At 38.4% G+C, this 13,965-nt stretch overlaps 1 protein-coding gene across 1 annotated transcript; it reads right to left on the bottom strand.

Annotated features, from left to right (window-relative positions):
* Nucleotides 1-2,545: 2,545 nt before the first annotated feature.
* Nucleotides 2,546-13,621, bottom strand: LOC107188215 (chaoptin). Its single transcript, XM_015576471.1, has 16 exons — nt 13,586-13,621; nt 11,564-11,852; nt 10,632-10,802; nt 9,713-10,188; nt 9,387-9,606; nt 8,979-9,289; nt 8,023-8,247; nt 7,682-7,903; nt 7,236-7,404; nt 5,808-6,340; nt 5,402-5,596; nt 4,896-5,180; nt 4,274-4,399; nt 3,961-4,074; nt 3,412-3,647; nt 2,546-2,837 (listed from the first exon to the last, which is right to left on the bottom strand). Exons 1-16 carry the CDS (start codon nt 13,619-13,621, stop codon nt 2,546-2,548), a joined length of 3,900 nt encoding a protein of 1,299 aa, XP_015431957.1.
* Nucleotides 13,622-13,965: the final 344 nt, after the last annotated feature.

Here is a 13,965-nt window from a genome sequence, read left to right as displayed (position 1 = left end):
CCACGTTCGACGGACAAATATAAACGGAGAACGATTGGAAGTACTTTGAGTACCATCGACAGTACTCTAAACCAGAAATCAGGCGACTGGAAGTACGAGAAAAACACGATCGAGGAGCACTGTTCGCCAGGAAAAATCGTCAACGATCCTGCGTGCTCCGATTGGAAGAAGAAGAATCTTTACAGTATTTCGGATTTCGAGCAATGGCATCAATCCACTTTCACTTACGGTGACATTGTCAAACTCACCTGTTACAAAATCGAAAAATAAATATATTAAATAATCGATCTTTCGCAGAAAATAACGTTGCCACAAGTTTGCCACGGGACGTTTGCGAAAAAATCGACGATCCCAGTAAACATTCGGCGGAAGATAAAATAAATTACTTGCAAATTATTCGGGAGTACATAGCCAATTATCAGGAGTCTTACGGCATTCCAAGAACAGAATATTCTTTCGCGTCGCTGATCAAGATAATGGGCCAGGCAACCGGTCGATCTCTCCTTGCTCTTTTATATGTAATGCTGAACATCATTCCTGTTGTGGAGGTATTGTTAAAACAATTAGCGAATTTTCTAGACGGATGTGAAAGTAGGAATTTTTATGTTTTTAATGGAATATCGTGATTTCATTTTGTACGAACGATCGAAATTGTAAATCGATGTCTGTTTAAGGTATTTCTGTACGTAATACGATTCGTTTTGGACAAAGTGATCAGTATAAGGAGCAGTAGGGACTTCCGTCAGAGGATGGTACGGTTCTTCGTGTTCATGACGGAATTGTTCAGTGTATACATTTGTCTAGTATTCATATTCGGTTTTATCGTAATGCCGATCGTGCAGATGGTAATTGGCATAACGGCAAAGATCATGCTGTGCAATTAATCCCAATCGTGACTTGACTAGACACAATTATGGCCAATGTAATCTGTGACGAATCATAAACAAGTAATTTGATGATTTTTGTCAATGTTGCGTAAAACCTGTAACCTGTGTTTTCGTTTACCTTAAAAAATCGTTTATTTTATTCCGTTTTATATATGGATTTTATTGTAGTTTTCAAACGTGTATTTTGTAGTTGTTCATTTTTATACGAGATACTATTAAAGGATTTTAAATAACAACAAAAAATGCGTCTCCTGTATTCGGTGCAATTTTATTAAAAAATGTCGCGTTGACATAATGGCGGTTTCAAACGAATATTCTTCTGTTTCGGAACAGACAGGTAGTATAAAATCCTTTCACTGTTGAATTTGGTAGAATCGAAGATATCACTCCGAAGGAATGTAACTTCGAAACTACGATTCTCTTTGGTGTTACGCACGATACTCGCTAATTTATTCGAATGACATATAGTATGGATGCGTTTTAACGTCCAATCGATCGATCGAACCGTTGAGATACGCGTCCAACTACAGACCTTGCGAACAAAGAGATTTTCTATGACGAAAATATCTTTATTAGAAAGCACGAGTAACAAAAGAACTTGTAAAAATCTTTTGTAATTCAAAGAGATGTTATTATATTATTCTGTGGGATCTATTGTTTTTTCATGAACATTAATTGTGTAAAATTTACTGGTTTTTGTGAAAGAAGAATTAGGAATAAATATTCTTCGATTCGCAAATTCTTAGCCCAACGACGCGATGACACGAGGCAATTGAGAAAAAGGAGTATATGACGTTGACGGGCGTTTATGTTTATAACAACGATCGTAAAGAAGATTCGCTAGTTTCTATGAAGAGAGTAAAACCTCAATTCCTGTTGATACCGACGATTTACGCTTTGTACGAGTATCTGAACGTTAATTTGACAGTCTCATTGATTCGAAGCGTGCTGCTCAAGACGAAAAAACGACGGGGGATGTGCAAGAGCTTTGTTTCCTCGCTGTGGCGTCCGATTAAAATGCAAACGAGACCGTTTTTCCTATTTAAAATTAAAAAACTCTTTGACCGATCGATGAAAAAAAAAAAAAAAACACGAAGCAACAACCATAGATGCGATTACTGTTCGCGCGACTAACGCTAAAATTACCATAGACGGCAATAATAAATACCGTAGACACGGTACACTTACACGCTATTTCAATTATTTATATAAATAAGTAAATAAACTACCTCTACTATAAATACTGATACTTACTATTCAGTACACTATAAATAACAATTACTTTTCTACCTTCATCCTCCTAGATACAGAAGAAAATCAGGTTTAACGTAAATAAAATGAAAAAGGGGATTACTTTTATTTAGAAGAAATGTTTCTTTGTTCCGCCATAGGACGAGAAGGAATTAATCGTCCGAAAATGTTTGCAGACTGCGAATATTTTCCGATCAAGACCCGAATGTAATCGCATCTACGATGTTCTCCTGCTAAAATGAAAAACGACAGAAGTGTGCTCGAAAGACAGTGATCTTCGTTTTAAAGTTGCGCTTCCGATACGTTTGCACTTCAAGCCGGTCTGCATCGCGAGAAACGGAATAATGGTGATCTCATTCGTAGAGGATAATCGTTAATGGACAGTAGAAAATATTAATGGACAAAGCTTAGTAGATCGTTGCTGTAAGAATGGCAAAGAGAATAAGAACGATGTGATGGAGTCCGTGGACGTAGGTCCCCGCGCTCCATCCGCATTCGAGGTCGCTTTTCAATGCCTCTAGCACCGAGACGTTGTTTTTGTTCAAGCAAAATGACTCCCGAAGATCATCGTCCCAGTCGTTGTTCCAGCAATCGAACTCGTCGTCCTCTTCGTCACGGTCGAAGTTCTTGAATTCGTTGTAACTGGTGCATCGATCCTCCTGGTATTGTCTGTGCTTTCTCTGCCATGTCTCCATCCATCTAGAAACGACGTGATCGATGTTGAATGTTTAATGATAAACGTTAAATCAATTCACGAGTTCATAAATATACTACTACTTCCTTCTCTTCGGTTTTCTTCTAATGTTTACCGTTTACAAATTATCGCGAACACCCTGTATATTTTTGTTCAACAGCATTTTCAAATATTCGAAAATGGCTCGATTACATTTTCATTTACTGAAAATGAAATGTAACATAACGTAACTTCTTATCTGTATGAAATCCAGATACCTTTCACCCTCTCGTATTTTGTATTTTTCTAGTAAACAAAAATATATTTATATTTTTTAGCGATTATAATGCGACCTCCACGAATGGTAGTATTTTAAACAAACATTTCTTGAACAGCATCTTGATTATTTTACTTTTAGCTATGACTTCAATGAATGCATATTATTATGATAATTATTATTAATTAATAGTAAATATTCAACCCAGTTCTTCTATCCTATTCTGGTAGTTGTTCAATCCATAGTACGAGTATGCATGTGTGATCTAGATTTTGAAAGGTTGGTGGGTTGAAGATTAGTCAAGCGTAGCCAATCGAACTGACCCAATGTCGCAGTCGCAGGTGAAGTAGCTACCCCTGACCGTGAGCCTCAACAGAAACCGTTTCCCTGGAACCCCCGGTCTGAATCCATTTGAAGGATTATGAAGGGTTCGCACATCGCTGTGATGAAGATGAACCGTCACGTTTCTGACATGTTCCGCGTTCTCGAACACCTTCTTCGGTACGCTGCTCACGCTGGTATTGTACATTCCGAAATGGAGATGAGGATTTCTTATTCCCTGAGAAGAAAATGATTTTCCAGAATATACAGTGTCCCATTTAAATCTACCCACTCGAATATCTCCGAAACTATTGACGATATTAAAAAATATTTCAGACAAAAGGAACAATGTTTCCGACATGTAACTATAACATTTAAATAACTGTATACATACTTATTTGTCAATTATATTTCATTTTCTTGCATATTCTCTGCTTGTTTAAAAATTGTGGTTTAATATTCCGCGATAGAGTTCTTTTCGTGGAGTTTTCGTTGATTACACCAAAAGATCTAGTGAACATTTAACGGAAAATTTTAGTAGAAATACATACATGTAAGATGTCCGGGTGTATGTTCTTCAGAGCACGGCCCGTTAACGTTATATTGAACAATTTGTAAGGGAACCTTCCTTTCATCTCTTTCTCCAAGTCCGTGTCATTTTGTACCTACAATCGATATACTCTGAGTCAACATTTCCTACCCCTTCAATATTCTCACGGTTAAATATATAAACTATATGCTACGATTTATTTCTATTATTGCCGTTAGGATCATTAGGATCATTGACCGGAGGTCGGTTATCGGCATTATGTATCCAGATATTTCCGACGAGAATTTATAAAACGAAGATTATTTTAAACCTACGTCGATGACTAGATGCCGTAGGCCGTGATTATACTCCAAGATGTTGGGGAAGTTGAAATTCTTCACGCCGTTGTAAGCGGTTATATATAGCTTCCGGAGTTTGGTCGCTTTGCAAAGAGCTCCCGACTGCAAACGAAGAAACGTTCGGTGTCACGATCTACATACTGCTGAAATATTCAACTTAATTCACCGCTGTCTATCAGGCAAATATGCCACGTGGAAGGTGTTAGTATCTGTTTTGTTTTTCTTTGCATTTTGTATTATCCTCAAGCCAAGGGGGGCAAGAAAAAATGTGGCTTTTGCCCCAGTCTACAGAAAAAAATTGAATTTTGCCCCCCCCCCCTTCCTTCACAGGGTTACAAAATTTTTGTGTAATATTTAATATTGCAGTATAATTTGAAACACTATCAACAGCCTCTATTAACGAAACGCATACAATTTCAACGATTTATGATTTTAAAAACAAAATAACGTGTCTGGCTACGTACAGCCTTTTTCACTGTGGCAGTCGATGTGTTAATATTTTAACCTGGCTACGTCCACGTTCTCAAGTAAAATGCAGGATTACTTTTGTCACCGTTAAAGAATTTATAAATTGCACAGTCTTGGACGAAAAGCTCACTTCAAAAGTCGATAATGCTAGCCGTCGTATGTCCAACTCCTCGAGACTATCCGCTATCCCCAGGAAGCTAGTGTTTGTGACAGCTGTGATGGGATTGTTCGCCAGATTGAAGGTTTTCAGTTCCGGTAGGGTGTGCGTGATCAATGGCACCACCGTGAGATCATTGGCGCTCAGGTCTAAATAGTGTAGGGACGTCAAGTTCGATGCCATTTCCGGTGGTATCGATGCCAGTTCATTGTTTGCCAAATACAACGTTTGCAGTCGTCGTAACGGCAAATCTGGCACCTATAAACAATATTCCCGCAATATCAGCGAACGATCCTGAATTATCGTTGGAAAATTTACAAGTGTACTTTAAGAACAAAGTTCCAATAAACATAGATCTTCAAACCGTTTTTCATTAAGAGAACGTTACAACGTGAAAATTAAAAATTGTCTTTTTTAAGGGTTAAATTGCACTTGCAAATTTCGGTAGTTTGCGCCTAATACATATTACATCTGCGTACACTCAAGAGCGAAATGTTGCTCAAATCGAGATAAAGAAGAGAGTCCTCTAAACCGTGGAAAGTTCTTCCTCGCGTCTCCAGGAGCAGCTGTTTATTGTGACTCAAGTCGAGATGAGTCATATAGGGCATGTCGGAGAACACACCATCGTCGAGCCTCACTAAACGATTGTAGGACAGATCCAACCACGTTAGACTCTAAAATGAACACACGATCATTAAATATTTCTCATGTTTAAAAGCTAATCGCCTGAATATAGTTTTCCATAAAGTTCGTTGAGTTAGATACTAAAAGAATTGGTCAAAAACCAAGAGTTTGACTAGCCACGTATATTGTTCAAGTATTAATTAAAAAGTTACTGGTGAAAATATGAGAGAAAAATATTAAAAAATTTTTGATGAAACAAACTCGTAATCTGAATATGGCGTCGGTGGTGTGGATTCCCGACAGAGTGTTCCAAGACATGTCCAGTATAGACAAGCTGGAAGCGGAAGAGATAGACATGGCCTTGATGGGCAGCCTCATGAACTGATTATGAGAAATGTCCAGACTCTCTATACTAGCGTCGAAGAACATATTTTCCGGAAGTGACCTCAGCTTGTTGTGGGACAGATCGACAATTCTTAGTTTCCTCAAGGGTCTGAGCGCTTCCGCTGGGATGTCCATGATGTTGTTCCAAGACAGGAGCAAAACCTGTAGATTTTTCGTGTTTCTGAAGGAGTCGAAATCAATTTCCATCAGTTCGTTGTGACACAAATCGAGCCATTGTAAGTGCGGCATGTTCCCAAAGATGCCCTGCGTGACGTTGGTCAATTGGTTGTGAGACAGGTACAGGTGCGTTAATGAGTACTCCACAGGCTTGAAGTAATATTTCATTATATCGGAGATGTTGTTGTAACTGAGATCGAGGACCTTGATGTTCGATTGTAACGCGCCGCCGACTGTGACCAGACAAATAAGTAATTAAAGTGTTATAGGTGTTTTCGTAAAGAATACTTGTCGTAAATAAAATTAACGCTATATCTTACTTAGAAATGAACAGTAGTCAATACTGTATGATATTTTATGAGTGTAAAGTAGTAATTATAGGGTAAAAACAATCAGGGAAGCTTTATTACACGAATAACAATTGCTACTTGATATTTTTTAAATTAATAATGAATTATTTTATACACAATGGAAATGGTCAAAAAGACCCATGGTGCCATCTTCGATATAACTACGGTACTATGTAATTGGCTAACAACTTAAGCATTTTGTCGTAGATGGCGCCACCAGTCCTTTCTTTTTTACTATCTATTAAGAATGTAATATTACTTAAAAACACCAAAATAGACAAATGTTAATACACAATACCAATTAAAGGTATTCAGCAAACGATAAAATATCGTTTGAAAAAATATTCTATTACAATTTGCAAGATACTTTTGTATGTTTAAACGATTGTAAAATTGTGTCCGTCGTTCTCTATAAACGCGTTGTCAGCCCTGAATACTGAAACTATACGAAGGGAATTAGAATATAATAATTAGAACTATACTCGTATTGAACCTTGATTTTCGAGGAAATTTCGAGGAACACGGGACAGTCCGAGGTAACGTGTCAACGAACCCGTCGAAGAAGAGCTTAAATGGTGCTTAATAAAAAAAAAATAGCTTAAATAGATTTTCCGTTCGCGTGACACATTCCGTCGAAGAAGCACGGACGGATTGGTAGCTGCGTCCCTTTCGATTTGTAACAGCCAGGGGTTTCATCGACTTTTGTTTAGCCAGCTTAAGGAAATCTGCTTACGAGCGTTAAACGAGCAACGTCCAAAGTATTTAACAACGGACTTACTGGTCGTCGGCGGTGTGAACGTGGTGGTATTGATAAACAATTTCGGGATCTCGTTATGGCTGGCGTTCACTTTGAACGACGACAGTGTTCCCACTTGATCGAACGAGGCGAAATCGAACTCGCCCAAGTCGTTGTAAGCGAGATCCAGAAACTCTAGATCCGGAAGATTCTTGAACGGAAATAATTGCAATGCTTCATTAAATACAGCCAGTGCGTTTCAGTGTGATTAATTCCACATTCGAACAGAAATGTGAAATAAACTTTTTTTTTATAAACTTTCAACTATTTTCCAGATATTATCTCGAAGTGAACATTATAGAACTGGTGTCTGTATAATTGCAACTACATATATGGAAGTGCACGTTTCATTGAGATTATTAATTGCAGGGACAAAGTTGTTGAGAATTATCGATTTCTCTGTTCCATAGAAATCGGAGTTTTGTTACCTGGAACGCCTCGTCGGTGATGTCCTTTAGCTTGTTGCCCCGTAAATTAATATACTTCAACAGCTTCAAATTCATAAACGACCGCCTCCCGATTTGATCTATAGCGTTGTCCTCTAAATTTATCGCCGTTAATCTCGGCAGGTCGGCAAACGTGTGGGTATAGATTCCCTTGATCTTATTATACGCGAAATTCACTTCCTCGAGGGTCGAATGTATATCACCCTGAATACAAAAGGCAACACTCTTCAACAACCGAAATTTTATTTCTATTCTACGATCATAACGAAGCTGCAGAAAATTCGTTAAATATGGAATATAAAATTCGGCAAATCCGAAATTACCTGGAACGTTCCCTTCGTGATAAAGTCGATTTCGTTGTCCTGCAACTCGATACGCTTGATCCTCTTCATGAAGTGGAACGTGGTGTCCGGCATGGATTTGATTTTGTTGTTGCTGAAGTCAAGGTGTTGCAAATTCGTCAGGAACTTGAACGCTTTGTTTGGTATTTCGGTGAAAGAGGACGACAGGCCGTGCGACATTCTTAGCGTCAGAAGCGAATGGCCCACCTAGAAAAAAAATAACACCTTAAAGTTGATCTTTTACGATTGAAATTTAAACTTTACGAGTGTTACGTAAAGAATTGAAATCTTTATAAAGGTGAATTCTGCTTGGGTACTTGTAGACATGACAAAAGGGTGGAATTCCGGCCGATCAAAAGGGGGTTGATTTACGGTAGAAACACCCCCGTTCGTAAACGTGTCGAATATTTGTTACACGGGGATTTCTAGAAGCCCGATTTATTCGAGCTACCCACGACTATCAAGGCCTCTATGGATGCAGTCTGAATCTAGTTTACTTAAATATTAGGGCAATTCACTGATTCTTATCGATCGGACGTATCGAGATCTTGTAGGGTTGCCCGTTCGGAACGTTACAAATTGCACGTGATTAATGCAAAATCGCCTTTCGACGGACAGAGAATATTGAACAATTGCAACGATTAAATTATACAATGTTCATTATATGAATAATACTACCAGAAAAACTATTTTATCAGGTATGTATACATATACAGGGGCGAGCACTTGATACGAAGTACTAGACTTCACAGCAAAGTTGGGAAAAATGTAATCTAATTACAAAATCCAAACCACAATTAAAATGTAATTGCAAGACAATTACAATGACATTGTAATTAACTATACTAAATTTACAATAAAAATTACAATATAGTTATAACTGTTGCCTGTTTCTTTAAAAAAAAAAAAAAAAGTGGGTATGTATATAATGTATTTACCTCGGAAAAGGCTTCGTCCTCGATCGTGGTAATAGAATTCTCTGAGAAATCGAGATACTTGATCCCGCGAACGTGCATGAAAGCGTGATTCTTGATGGTGTTTACGTTACTTTGCACGATACGCAGTTCCTTGATGTCCATCCCGTACTCCATGAAATTCTCCGCCATCAGGGTCTGCTGTGGCATCCGTGAAATCGACAGGAAACGCGTGTTACGCATTTGTCGTAGATCCTGAAGGGATATCAGGCTGTTCTCGTTGCCGCTCAGGTCCAGATTGTAAAGGGAATATTGGAAACCATTGAACACTTCGGCTGTCGGACACAGAATTGAAAAGAATAAGGAGATTAGTTTTCAAAAGAATCTCAAACGTAGTTACACGTACGTTGGAGATGTTTGCAATTTTAATACCTGGCGAGAGGTTCTGGATCTTGTTCTCACGGAAGCTTAAAGTCCGAAGGAAATCGTATTCCTGAAATATGGGGCTCGGAAGGTTGGTGATATTGTTCCCGGAGAGATCAAGCAGTTCCAAGGACGATTCCAATCCGACGAAATTCACCGAACTCACGTCCATTAGGTCGCAGTCGGCGAAATACAGTTCTCGTATCTTCGAGTCCCTGAACGTTCCTTCCTAGAACGTGATATTTAACAATAGACTGTGATCCTTTTTAACGTTGATTCCAATTCGATAAAAAACTTGCATAACTGAAAGAACCAAATGCCCTAAAAGGACCCACCTCGATCATAGTTAAAGGATTCCCGTCGAGGTAAGTTTTATTGACTTTGTAAAAGTGTTGGAAGTCCCCGGGCATTAGGATCTCGATATGATTGTAATCCAGCCGCAATGTGTCCAGAGACATCTGAAGTCCCCGTATTTCCGGTTCCTGCAGCGTGTTCAGCATCCTCGATATCCTGTTGTAACTCAGATCCAGGATCTTCATCCGTTTCAGGGACGACAACTGTGCGTACGGGATGTGGGTCAGTTGATTGCCGTTCAGATAAAGGTGGACCAGATGAGCCATGCCGTCCCTGAACACCGACGGATCGATCTCCTTCAAATTATTCTCCCGTAGATCGAGCATATCCAGATACGTGAGCCCGGCGAACGCGTCGGCCGGAAGTCGATCGATCGCATTTCGACCGAGACGTAGCTTCTGCAAAGAATTCTCCAGACCACGCCAATTGTCCGCGGCTATCTTCGATATTTTGTTACCTGTTGCAGGATGCATGAATTCAATCAACAATTAAATAATATTTAAATAATATTTATTTATGATATTAAGATTTTTACTTTGTATCAATTTTACCAATTTAATTTGAATGATTATAATTTTAAAGTACTTCAAAATACTGAAGTGGAATAAATTTGCAAATAAGTGGAGAAAACATAAATCTGTTTCTTCAGGCTTATTATTATGTCAAATTTATTATGCCAATATTATTATGTCAAAGCCAAATATCATGATTCGATAGGCATGAAACATGTGTTAAACAGCTAATGATCTGAAAATCTGAAATTAACGGTTTTCTCGACGTTCTACTTCTGAACCACAAAGGTGAAATTTTCAAAAGCAGAATGCCAGTTGAACGATCGTTTGAAAAACGCGGTCAGGAGGAGGACGATACAACGGGTGCCGTCGAAATAGGAAGAAATACCTGTCAGATCGAGAAGTTGCAACTTCTGCAAATGCCTGAACGACCGGCTGGGTACCCTCTCGAGGCGATTGTAGGGTAATTCGAGCTCCCATAACGATCTCTCAAGCCCTAGGAAAGCTTCGTCCGGGATGTCGGCCAGGGGATTATGCTTGATCCGTAGGTTGTACAGACCTGGAGAGATAGGGGAATACCGGGGTAACGTGGACACTGAACTGGCATGTATCGTTTACCCGTAACGTAATCGATGATGCAATTATTCGTGACGCGCGGTCGATGCCCTCTGTCCCTTATATACTCCTCATTGTCACGCTTGGTGATAATAATAATGATCGAGCAATCGTTAAAACTGAATTATCTTCCACTTTCAAATACAAACCGCGTAACCTGATCACTAGACGACGGATTTTTATGCGAAATAAGATTTTCTTAAGTAATTCATGAAGGCAAGTGCAAATATAGGGTTTTCTCACTTCTCTTAACCCTTGGAGTACGGTGGCCGGGTCCGTTTAGACTCGAGTGTTGAAGAACCGTAAATAACTCATCGATTTGTAAATATAATATATTTAGTTATATACAAAAAGCAGGTGTTTTTTAATGATCGTGTTCGAAAGTATGTTTAAAAAGGAAGCACAGTGTTTCAGATGGACCGGATAACTATATATCATACTTAATATAACTTATACTTATATCATACTTAATTTATTTGATTTCGTAAGTTCACAAGGCATCTAAAGTTATATATATCAATAGCCCAAATCATGGAATAAAGTCCTCGACTGGAATGTATTTAATTTTCAATCGAAATTTTGAATCCCAGTAAAGAAAAAATGTCTCTTTCGTATGTTTCAAAAAGTTTCGAATTCGCGTCATGGAATCGATATTATGCACAAACGATTATGTCAACGGAGTCCCGATGTATTACGTCGCTGTACCTGTGTTCATGAGAAACTGCGGTTGCAAGAACATCAGGCCATTGTTCTCCAGTTGGAGCATGAACACCTTCGAGGAATTAATCGGCTGGGGTATCCGCGGCATCGGGACATTGTAACAGGTGACTATGCCGAGATCAGGAATGGCTTTCGAACAGGTGCAAAGGGGATTGAAGAAACAGGGCGGATACTGTACGGGCAGCTCGTGCATCCGGACCATGGACGCCCACATCATCAGCAACAGAGTGACAAAGACAAGAATGTACCCCACTTTCACCATTGTTGACAAGTTCTGCGAATTAGTCAAGGTCTATTAATATTAATAATTGACCATTCATTAACTTTAATGCTCTCGCTAGATAGCCCGTCCCCAGCAATGGATTAAATAGAACGTTTTTTTGTAACCCCTATTTTAAAATTTTATCGATGAGAAGGACATTAGCAGGTTAAATAATTTTATTTTCTTTGCTTAAATATATTATTTTAAGAGAAACGTAGTTTTGAATGATTTAACGAAGAACGTGATGTCACATCAACCGTTATGTTATAGTTCAAGTTCATATAGCAAAATTTATCCGATTAAATGACACAACACTAATGCAGCAACGTGCTTCGACTCGTGATTCCCGTGATGTAATTAAATTCCATATTGTATTTCGTAAGCAAGCCAATTATCGGTCGCCATGTTAGAATTTTTCCGGTACACGTGTCGGTACGTTCGATGAACGTTCGTCCCTTTTTTCGAATATCTCTTCTATACCAATTCGAATAATTTTGTTAGTCTTACCGGTACGTGCATAAATAATCAGAATTTCGATCTTAAAAATATTCTCGGATGAATTTAACAAGTTCTGGAGACTTTATTTTCAACCTTTACGTACTGTTTCGTTAACGAATTATTTTTATAAATTCGAAATCTTACTGTCCACTGTAACACGATTTTAATAGCTTCGATTACTTTTCGCGAATGATATGTACATAGTATTCTTCGATACCCGGCAACCAGAAGATCTGGAAAACTTCTTCACGTAACTAATTAACGTAAACACCATGAGGGTGTACGAAAATAATCGAAGAGAAGATAATATGCAAAAATTCACCACCATACTAATCTTTCACATTCAATTCTAATACAAAGCCTTTAACTAAAATCCAATATCTGAAGATTCAGATCTTCGTACGTTTTATTTTACTTTTTTCACTGTGTTCGGTGCATCGTTACGAGAGATGTCAACGATCAAACGATTTGATTTACCATTTTCTCGTGGATCGGAGGAGCACGTATTTATCGGAATCAGCGATCATGGGGGATCGTCGCGGCTCGATCGCGATGATCGCACTGAGGGTTCTTCCAGCCAAGTGGCCGCTGGTACCCCGTATAATAGGGCTTCGGGAGTGCGGGGCAGTTTCGGTGCTTCTCTTTACCCGATTATAAAGACGATATTCCATTAGGCAGCAAATGAAAATAGTAGTGGAAAGTGTCAGTGAATGCTCGTATTTGCCATTATATAGCGAGTCGACAAATACTAACGCACGTGGGAGAGCGATGGCGTCGGGGTGAGAGGGATTTTACAATTTACGAATCTTGAAGGAGAACGAATTTTACGAAACTTTTAGAAGACATTTTTGAGATTCTTATATCATTTAAAATATTTAAGTATTTTGTGTAAATAGAAACTAAGAGAAAGGCATATATCTAATTAAAATTTATTTAAATTTATCATCGAACGATCTAAGCTGTGATGTTAGAAAAAAGGATTCCTAAATGTTAAGTATTTCTTTTTTTAATAAAATAAGTTTACATTTCAATATGGCTGTATCCTAGTGTCAATATTTATTTAGGTTGAAGAAATACGTACGTATTCGTCTACGTCTACGTAGTCTCACGAGGACCATAAATGACAGTGTAATGTAAAATTGTGAAAATATGTAATTTGCTCTGGAATACCTTAGAGTTAGACACTATTAAGTAACGTGATCTTTACTTTCAGAGCGTGCGTCATTAACATGTACCGATGTACTTACGTAATGGGTCCGCAAGAGCATTCCAATCCGTCTCATAATTTCCGACGACCAGATCAAACGTGGGTTAACTATCAGTGAAATGGCCAATATAGAATTTAACAAATAAATATTCAGATTTATTTAAAATCAATATAGCGGTATCGTTGCACATACTAAAAGTATAAAACTGTAAAATCGCTTGTGAAACTCTTAGAATTAAAACTGCGCGTCGCGTCCTACGTAAATGTTACAATCTATTAATTATATTCTTAGCATAACATTTTAAATAGGAAGTGGGGGCGGGCAAAGGAACGCGAAAAATGTTAAAGAAGACTACCGTGTTTTCGCGCGAACAAATAAAAATCTGTAAAACAATGCCACCGGGTGTCTAGAACGTTCGA

The sequence above is a fragment of the Dufourea novaeangliae genome, unplaced genomic scaffold (genome assembly GCF_001272555.1).
Source record: "Dufourea novaeangliae isolate 0120121106 unplaced genomic scaffold, ASM127255v1 scaffold118, whole genome shotgun sequence".
In the NCBI taxonomy this organism is placed as follows: domain Eukaryota; kingdom Metazoa; phylum Arthropoda; class Insecta; order Hymenoptera; family Halictidae; genus Dufourea; species Dufourea novaeangliae.
This window is presented reverse-complemented; position numbering and strand designations above follow the sequence as displayed.

Excerpts from the sequence above, each read along its gene's own strand:
- LOC107188215 (XM_015576471.1), bottom strand. The coding sequence starts at position 13,621 with ATGAGACGGATTGGAATGCTCTTGCGGACCCATTAC. Across the intron at positions 11,853-13,585 it reads TGCTCTTGCGGACCCATTAC|AACTTGTCAACAATGGTGAA; the intron begins GTAAGTACATCG and ends ACTAATTCGCAG. Across the intron at positions 2,838-3,411 it reads ACCTGCGACTGCGACATTGG|ATGGATGGAGACATGGCAGA; the intron begins GTCAGTTCGATT and ends CGTCGTTTCTAG.